At 46.2% G+C, this 9,708-nt stretch overlaps 1 protein-coding gene across 5 annotated transcripts in view; it reads right to left on the bottom strand.

The window, feature by feature from the left end:
- Kdm4a (lysine demethylase 4A) overlaps positions 1 to 9,708 on the bottom strand; it is a 66,410-nt gene that overhangs the window by 28,242 nt on the left and 28,460 nt on the right. For all 5 annotated transcript variants that reach the window (XM_023707856.1, XM_023707855.1, XM_023707857.1 and 2 more), the window contains 6 exons: positions 9,576 to 9,625; positions 8,777 to 8,880; positions 8,263 to 8,400; positions 6,246 to 6,493; positions 5,469 to 5,668; positions 4,217 to 4,320 (listed from right to left, as the gene is read on the bottom strand). In XM_023707856.1, coding sequence (XP_023563624.1) covers positions 4,217 to 4,320; positions 5,469 to 5,668; positions 6,246 to 6,493; positions 8,263 to 8,400; positions 8,777 to 8,880; positions 9,576 to 9,625 — 844 coding nt within the window. The remainder of the gene's footprint in view (positions 1 to 4,216; positions 4,321 to 5,468; positions 5,669 to 6,245; positions 6,494 to 8,262; positions 8,401 to 8,776; positions 8,881 to 9,575; positions 9,626 to 9,708) is intronic.

Genomic DNA, 9,708 nt, shown 5'->3' with positions numbered 1-9,708 from the left:
CTGGCATGTGGTGCTGGGGGATTGAACCGCGGTCCCTGATGCCTTGCCAAGCTTGTTCCAAGTAGGTGCTTTAGACCACTGAGCCATCTCTCCAGCCCAACAATCCATTTTATAACATGCATTATTTCACATTTTTTTAAACCTTAAAAAATGAAAAACCCAACTAGAGATGGAGCTTAGTGGAAAATAACTTTCCTAGCATGTGCAAAGCCCTGGGATTAGCCCTCAGGGTCATCAATAGCAAACCAAAAAACAGCCCTAGGCAGCTCTCCCCTCCATCCTCTACATCCCTCTCCCAGGCCAGGATACTGCTCCCACCCACCCCCACCTCCATCCATAGAGACCCAGAACCCAACCACTCCACTCCCCCTCCTCCCCTACTGTCTCCAACTCCACACTCTGCACACCCGACCTTTAATACAAGGTTCCACTGGCCATAGTTCCCACTGCCTTGCGTCAGTCTCCTCCCATCGCAGGATACACCACTCTCGCTTCACTCCCTCAGCCTCTGGCTACTGATCCTCCTCTTAACCTGGACATTCTACCTCCACAGACACTGTGGACACTGTTCTTCACTCAGTGAATCCACCTCAGCCTCAGCCTCCTGGTGGATTCTACACCTTCAGGCTCCTTCTATAGGTCTGTGGCCTGCCTACTTCACAGAACATGAACATGGCTGACATTCTGACCATCAAACAAAGCCCTTCTGTCACTTTTTTTTCTTTTTCTGTACTAAGGATTAAACCCAGGACCCTCATGCATGCTAGGCAAGCACTCTACTGACCCACGCCAGTCTTTCTTATTTTGAGACAGGTCCTACTTGTGATCCTCCCATCTCACCTCCTGAGTAGCAGGGATCAAAGGCATGTGGCACTGTGCCCCGCCTCTTTCAACTGAGCTGGGGAGATGGCTCAGTAGAATAAGTGCTTCCCTGGCAAGAGCAAGGGCCTGAGTTCAATCCCCGGTTCCATGAAAAAAAAAAAAAGTTTTCCTTCAACCTCTATCCTATATGGAACCCATCCAATCACACTGGCTGCTCCGAGTCAACCCTCATAATATTCTCACTGGCTGATACTAGCTGTTCCGTGCTACTACCTTCTCAGCTAAGTCTGTGTTGTACCCTTATGCTTGTTACCACCATCCCACATGGTCCTCCCCTCCTCTAAGGCTTGAAGAAACAGGTTCCTAATTGGCTTCCTTCTTATAAATCTTTTCTCAGCCTTTCCTGAAGTAGAAGTATTTAGCTATAAAGATAAGCTGGGCTCCAGCTGTAGCTCAGGAGTAATGTGTGTGCTTAGCATCCACAATGCCATAGATTCATTCTCTAGCACCAAAAGAATATTAATGAAAGTAAATAAAAATCAAAAAAATGCTCAAACAATGCAAACCCAGGAAATAAAAATTATAATGCCATCTGTTAAATGTTTTTAAATTGTCCTCGTCCTTTCTCCCTCCAAAAATCTGTACACTACTTCCAGGAAGAACTCCCCACATACTAGCACAGCTTTAAAAGACAGTTTGAAGGACCTGGGATAGAGCTCAGTGGGACAGCACCTGCCAGGCAAGTGTGAGGTTGTGAGTTCAATTCCCAGTACGAAAAAGAAAACCAAGAAATACAGTCTGAGTAAGTCAACAGTCTGGGAGGAAGACAACACTGCCCTAATGCTAACGAATATGAAGAGTGACATAAACAGATACAAGAGGTGAGCACTGACTTAACTCAAATAAACTAACTACTCAAAACCACATCAGAGAATAAGAACAGAATGGATGAGGCAATTGTGATGAGATCCTAACACTGTTAAAGCCAAGTGATGAGGATTTCCACTATTCACTTAGCATTTGTGTGTGTGTGTACTTAAAACAACGTAGCATGGAGGTTTTGAGCTTCTGAACACAGATGGAGGGGAACCTTCCGCTCCTGTCCAACACGAAGTCCAGGAGCACATGAGGCAGAGCCCCCTACATTCTTCAAATAAACTGAAACCTTTGCAAGCCAGGCACTGTAGTACACACCTGAATCCCAGCACTCAGGAAGCTGAGACAAGGAGGATCACACCAAGTTCAAGGCCAACCTGGACGACATAGTGAAGTCCAGGCCAGCCAGAATTAGTGAGACCCTATCCCAAACAAAACAAACTAAAACCTTTGCAAGCCTCCATGTGCTTTAAAATTGGCATAAGCTATCAACAATATATAAAGCATTCTCCTCCCCCATTCTTGCTCCAGTTTCATTCTGTTTACCTTGCACGCTAACCTCAGGTCAGAGCAAACCACCTCATCTACAGCCTTCCCGAACTCTTCCCCCCAGCTATAAGCTAAGTTGGAACACATCACCCATCAGCCCCTATCTGCCCACTTTTCTAGTTCTCAAGGGACTTCTGATGAGGGCACAGTCACGGCACAGTGGACTGGCAATAAATGATTACAAAGGAAGGTAAAGAGGCCAAGAGCCAAGACTTTCTGGAGAGTGTTAAACAGCACAAACCAGGCAGCCCATGGCTGGTGATGGAGTGGAGGAGGGCATTTCCACCAGGCTCCATCTGGGAACTCCACATAGAAAAGAAAATAAATCAGGAGGGGTGCAGGTGCAGAAGAGAAGCCCCTCTCCCACAGACTGCTCTCCCCAAGGCCTCCTAGCTTCTCCTACTCTACCAGGTTAAATGTGTATCATTTAACGATGATCTGCTCTTTCCAGGAGGAGCCCATTCTGGGATGTCCTCACCACACGGAAGCTGTGCAGCAAACGCTTTGCTCTAGAAGGGGCCCATGAACATCAAGGACTGCATAGGACAAGGGAGGTCACCTCTACAACTGAGAGCAAATGAGTACCAGGGCCATTTGGCCACAGGTTAAAAGCCACTTTGTTTAATCATATTAACTGGTAATAAAGTGACAGTCTAAGCTCTCTATGCCCAATTCTTTACCTGTCATTTAAATGGGTCCAAACTGGGAAGGAAGGTCGGGGAGATAGCTCAGCAGAATAAGTGAGTTCAATTCCCGACACTGCTAAATAAATAAACAAGACAGACATCAAACTGGGAAGGAAAAAAGACAGGTGTTAATTATGGGCTGCTGGCCAAGTACTGAGCAAATAGCGAGTTCCTGTCAGATGCTTTTGTGACTGTGATTCCAACCTAAAGAAGAAAGGAGGACGGAGCAACAACAGCACAGGATGCACCGAGACACCACATAAGATCGACAAGGCAGCTTTTGAGGAAGAATTGTCAGGTGGCAGCTGCTAGCTTAAGGAATGGAGTTTACAAGCAGAAATGCACTCCTGTGGAAACTTACATGAGAGTGCAGAGAGCAGCAATCAGGCAATGAGAAAGACACACTGATGGTTATTAGCTCATCAGCCTGCAACCACTGTGTGGTGGACGGAGCAACACTCCCTGGTACAGAGTCCTAGCAGAATCCTGACCCTACACAAGAAGGCAGATGGAAGTATACGAATATTAAAAGCAAGTTGCGGGGGCCGGGGAGATGGCTCAGTGGAATAAGTGCTTCCCTGGCAAGTGCAAGGGCCTGAGTTCAATCCCCAGTTCCGCCAAAAATAAATAAATAAAATAAAAATAAAAATAAAAGCAAGTAGGGAGCCAACCAGAAAACCACGACTACTAGAAACACTAGAAATATGCACCTAGTCAATGTCAATGCTTTCATCAGAGTACTGAGACTTGCTATAGCTGTCACTAAGCCATCAATGATAAAATCCTCACCGGTCACACACAGAAAGAGGAAAGGAAAGGATATTCCTGCAAAAAACAAGCTGGAAGACAGTGCACGTCATCAGGCTTGCTGTCTAATATAACCAAGTGGCTGGGGACACTGATGAGAGGGGTCTCACTGGCTTCCTGGAGAGCTGCAGCAACTCCTTGCCACAGGCCCACCTCCCCTGCACTAGGCGCCTCTGGGCAGCTGCCTCCACCCCACTGCCCAGAGACTGTACCTCAGCCATCTCCCGCTCGCTGATACTTCTGGGGGCACTGCCTTTCTTCCTCGTGCACGGCTGTGCCACTGTGACCCTGCCATCGCCTTTGGCATAGCTGTGCACAGTAAGAACTCGCGTTTGCCCAGGAGCTTGGCAGGAGAGGGGCTCACTGGTTTCTGAATCAGAAGAAACAGAATCCTGAGAACTAGAGCCCAGGCTAGAAGATGCTTTCTTTTTGGAAACTGACAAGACTAAGTGTCCAGCTATAGAAGAATGATTTACAGAAAGATCCAGGGCAGCTGCCTCTTGTTCCTCCTCTTCATCCTCCTCTTCTAGTTTGACGTTCTTGAGCTCTTCAAATTTGACTTCAGTGGAGTCAGAGTAATCTGAAATAATGAACACATTAGACACAGTCAATTTCCTCCCGTACATGTGAATTTGACAAAGATGGAGTGGGAAAGCAGGAAGAATATGGATGGATGGATGGATGGATGGATGGATGGATGTGCAACCTGGCTTTAAATCCTGGCTAAGCCTACTGAAGGGTGACTGACCACAGCTCATGTCCCATCTCCGGCCTCCAGTTCCATCCTGTGTATGAGGATACTACCACTTCTCAGGACTACTCCCAGGTACAGCCCCTGGGTATAAGTTGGGGTATCACCTGCACTCAGCAGGCAGAGCCTGCCACTTCCTCCCAGGTCTCCTGAGGGCCTATAAGCCTAAGCTTGGCATAGTCCCAACTACCTACACTGGAAAGCCTGCTCAGGAGGAGCCAGCCTGGGCAGGCCCTGAAAGCACAGAGCTCCCTGGCCGACAGCACACATACTGTGTAGCACTGTCAGAAGCCATAGCACAGAAGCCTGACTTCTGCAAGCTTAAGAGTAAGGCAATGGGGCGGGGGAGATGGCTCAGTAGAATAAGCGCTTGCCTCGTAAGCTCAAGGGCCTGAGTTTAATCCCTGGTTCCACCAAAAAAAAAAAAGAATAAGGCAGACCTCTCCCTAACAAACCAAATCTCAATGAGCATCTGGGTGACACACTTTTTTTCCCCCTAGTATTAGGCACTGAACCTAGGCATTCACACTAAGCTACATCCTTAGTCTTCCTTAAATTTTGGGGGAAGATCTCACTAAAGCACTAAGCTGCCCAGACTGGGCTTAAACTTTCAGTTCTCTTATCTCAACCTCCCAGAGCACTGGTGTTACAGGTATGAGCCACTACTCCTATCTTAAAATATAACTGTCTCCTCTAGCTTTAAAGTGAACCAACTCTTAAAGTAGCAAGGCATTCTGCAAGTGCCAGGCCAACTGCTGAAAGCCAACGCAGCAAGCTCATACTTCAGCAGGCAAGGAGTCAGGCCTCTCCCTTCATACCTCATATACCTTGCACGTTTCCAAGCAAAGTGCTCTCATATTCCACTTCTGAGTCTCAGATGTGGCTATCACCCTTCTTATTTCTGGCCTTGTACTCAATGTGACATTGAAAAACAGAACAAACAAATATAAGGATTGTGATAACCACAGTCAACTCACCTGGGAAGGGTAGGCCATCCTCAACTTGCCGCACAGAGCTGTGGGTAGGCCTCACAGGAGCAAGCGTGGCCTGGCACTCCGTCATCTCATATTGGCCAGAGCTCAGCTCCTCCTTGAGGAAGAGCTCGCTCTGACTCACCTCCTGTGGTATTTCCAGGCAAACCCGATGCCTCTTTGTCCCTATACGATGCTTGGCTAGGCTGTAAGGGAGAAGACAAATTTTGTAAGACCCCCACATACCAAAACATTCACACACATCCACACACAACACAAAACAAATGGCCAGGCCCCGAGTGGACCGTCTGGAAAGCAGGCTGCCTCTTATTGCTGATTCCATCCATGCAAAGTACAAGATTTGTTGTGAGGACTGAAAGCAGGCACACAGGGTACCTGAAAAATGTCCCTCCTGCCTTTCCACCATGGCCTACAATGAACTCTTCTTTCAGAACACAGATCTTCTGCCTCAGACTCTAACACCAACGTACAGCTTTCTTGTATTTACATTACTCTTATACAACTGAGTCTCGTTCCTGCCACCACTTCTTTTTAAATAAACACTCTAATGTGATGGGAAAATTTGGCTTTTCTGGCCCAAGAAGATCCTGCCCCTTGCTCCCACAGACTACTACAGGTTTACTATCCTCATTCCTAGGTAAGCGTTACAACGGAGCAACGGCACTCCCTAGCTGACACCAAGAAAACCCTCTCAGGTGGGGCTCCAACACCCCACAGCCTCTTTGGAGCTATAGCAGCTGGCCCAAGTGGGCTGCCTGCTACCTTCTCTTCAGGTCTCCCTCCTCTCCGTGCTCCGCCCCATCCAGGTCCTCTTCAGGGCACTCCTCTTCACTGCTGGCTCTTGGTGGCAGCTCACTCTCCTTAAGAAACTCAGCAGCTTCCGGCGTAGGCAGAGTGTGGTCGATGACTGTGCTGTCCTTGCCAGCTTTCCAAAGTTTGTACCTTTCTGGCTGGAACTTCCTCACAAACACATCCATGGAGATTTTCACCATATCCTTTCTGCAGGAGCACTGTCATGAACAACCATCAGGTGAAGGCCACCTCACCCGCTTCCACTCTGCCATACATTGCACTTCCCCCCTCCAAGCAAGAGTGTGAGCTCGCTTAAAAAGCCATTCTGACTCAGATAAGGGTACTGGGCATCATGCTTACATCACCTTCCCACATCAGGAAGCAGCACCAAAGTGCACAAAATGCACAGCATGGGGAACAAAGCCACCCAGCACCCAGGAGACGTGTGGTGAATGGTTAGAAACTCATTTCTGCACTTAGGTCCCTCCATGTTCAACAGCTACCTGTCCCTGGGTAGCTACCCAGATCAGGGCCACACAAGGAAGGCTACTATTCTAGGTCAAAAGTCCAGCCCCACTGCTTGCACGTTAAAAGGAAAACCTTAATAATTTCTCAAAAGAAAAATCTCAGAAACCCTTAGCAAGAAATGTTGATATGTGGGTACACTTTAAAGCTAAATGAGGGGGCTGGAGAGATGGCTCAGTGGTCTAAAGCACCTACTTGAAGCGGGCTTGGCAAAGCAAAGGGACCGCGGTTCGATCCCCAGCACCACATGCCAGCCAGCCCCGCCCCCTGGTGGGCTGAGCTGGCCACACACACACACAATAAATAAAGGTAATAAATAAAAATAAATAAATAAATAAATAAATAAATAAAGCTAAATGAGGGCCAAGGATATAGCTCAGTAGCACAGTGCCTGCAAGGCAAACATAAGGTCCTGAGTTCCATTCCCAATAACAAATCAAAACACTAAAAATAAAGCCAGGGACAGGGAGACAGCTCAGTAGAATAAGCACTTGCCTGGCAAGCACAAGGGCTTGAGTTCAATCCCTGGTTCCGCAAAAAAATAAAATAAAATAAAGCCAAATGGACCTACAGGGGCCTGGGAGGTAGCTCAGTGGCATAAGAATATGCCTGGCAAATACAAGGTCCCAAGTTCCATTCACAGTACTGGGGAAAAAAAAAAAAAAAAAGGACCTACAAGTAAAACCTTACTTTATACTTTCCAGAGCTGAACACATTTTTGAGAAGGATTTTTTTTTTTTTTCTGGCTCAGGCTGCCTTAAGGGCAGGTCCGGAAAGGCATGTGGAGCTGGGGATCGAACTGTAGTATCCTATACCTGACTGCATTTGCATAAGCAGGTGCTTAAACAACTAAGCTAACTGGCAAGCCCCTGATAAACACATTTTTACTTTTTTTTTTCTTTTTGGTGGTATGGGGATCAAACCCAGGGCCTTTGCAGAGTTACATCTCCAGCCCTTTTTTGAATATTTTTAAATTTTGAAACAGGGTCTCAATAAATATACCAACTTGGGTTCAACCTTGTAATCCTCCTGCTTCAGCCTCCCAAAATGACAGGATTACAGAGATGTGACACCATAGTAAGCTCATGCACATACACACAAATTATTTAAGAACACAAATTACTCACATTTCACATAGTCCCAGCCTATTTGTTTCCAAATTCCAGGAGTTCAAAGAAATGTTTGATACTAATCAATGAACCCAACAAGCATTTGTCCATTAGCAGGCACATGCAAACATGCTTATAATACCAGCACTTCTGAAGCTGAGACAGGAGAACTGCAAAGTTGAGACTCACCTGGAGAATTCACTGAGACACTGTCTCAAAACAAAAAATTAAAAAGGCTAGGTATGTAGTTCCTATGTTTAATCCCCAATAGTGGAGAAAAAGGGAAAAAAAAAGAATCACTTAACCAGACATTCTTAGTTGTGGGGTTATAGGAAACTATCAAGTGTGCTTACCAATACAGCTTGTTTGCCATACTCAATCCAGCGATGCGTAGCAAAATTTGTAGATTCCGCACAGTTAAAGCCATGGTTAAAACCGGCATGGTAACCATAAGGGAAAGTGATCATAAATTCACCAGCTTCTTGAGTCACCTGAACAAGAAAAGACTTAAAAGACCTTCTATACACAGGGATGGTCTAGTGAAGAACTGAACTGACCCCAAGGTCTGTCTGCACCACAGAACTGAGCAACCAAGGAGAACTTCTAAATCCACTGGAGTTCTGCTGTCTTGGATAAAATGCAAAGCCTAACACATCCCATGAACACTATAGCTGTAATTAATCAGTCCAAATTAGCGCAGTACAGAGGACCTGGATCCCCCCAGCAGCAGGCAGGCGCGCTAGCCACCTTTAGATCAAAGTCTCCCCCTGCAAATCAAAGGGAAAGAGTGATGAACTAGAACAAAGCTTAAAGACCAGAAAGGGTGGTTTCCATGGAAGCCTAGAGGTTCTGTCTGTAACAGCTCACCTTGTCAAAAGGAATACCATATTTCTTCAGCATTAAAGGAGATATCAGGGTCATCTTATGACGAAGAAAAGCCTCACAGCTTTGAGCACTTCCTGGGAAAAATCCTGTTCAAATGGACAAAGGATAGAGTTAATATGATGCTTTTACATGGACTCTGTAATCCTATGGTCACTTCATACCTGTATACTTCATCTGGCTGATAAAGAGGATGAATCACCAACCTGATCAAGGAGCCTTCTGGCTCAGGGTGGATTCTAAGATTCTCCAATGAGCTTCTGGGCTTCTGGGCTTTCCCAGGCACAACGTTATCTGGGTAATCAAACCCTGGGGATGGAGAGCATTCAGGGTCCCAGTTCTTACACAGCTTTGAAAGTAGGACTTTTGCCAGTCCTGAAAGATTAAGACTGTGCCCTCCATCCTTGTCAAAAACACATCTACAATAAAAATCTACCCTGATATTGAAGACTCTTATGTATGACTCAATCATAGTCCACTTTAAAAGAAACCCAAACACTAACCCAATTTTTACTTTTAACTTTTGAGATTTTGGCAGAAAAAACTAGACTCAACAGGACTTGTACTCTTTTGGTCAAAGAAACCCATGTTCAGGGAGGATAGTCAAAGAAGGAAGGACTCAATCCCTTCTGGAGGGAATGGAGAGGCTGAGATTAAAGCTGCTCTGTGATGGATACCACCAGCAGCTGTATGAAATCCCTACCTGACCACAGACAATGGACATTTCAGGGCAGAATATAGCTCCTGGGTGGGCCCTACTCAACATGTAGAGGAAAAATGGTACCTTTGGCGAGACGCTCCAGTCGTTTTCCATGCTCAGGTGGAACAGAGTACCTGCAATGACATGAGCAAAAGATGCTAAGAAGACAAGAACAAGAGCTAAGGGGATTTCCGCAAAAAAAAAAAAAAAAAAAAAA

Source organism: Octodon degus, unplaced genomic scaffold, assembly GCF_000260255.1.
Source record: "Octodon degus isolate 3935 unplaced genomic scaffold, OctDeg1.0 scaffold00315, whole genome shotgun sequence".
Lineage (NCBI taxonomy): Eukaryota > Metazoa > Chordata > Mammalia > Rodentia > Octodontidae > Octodon > Octodon degus.
The sequence above is the reverse complement of the archived record's forward strand: the minus strand, read 5'-3'. Positions and strand labels throughout refer to the sequence as shown.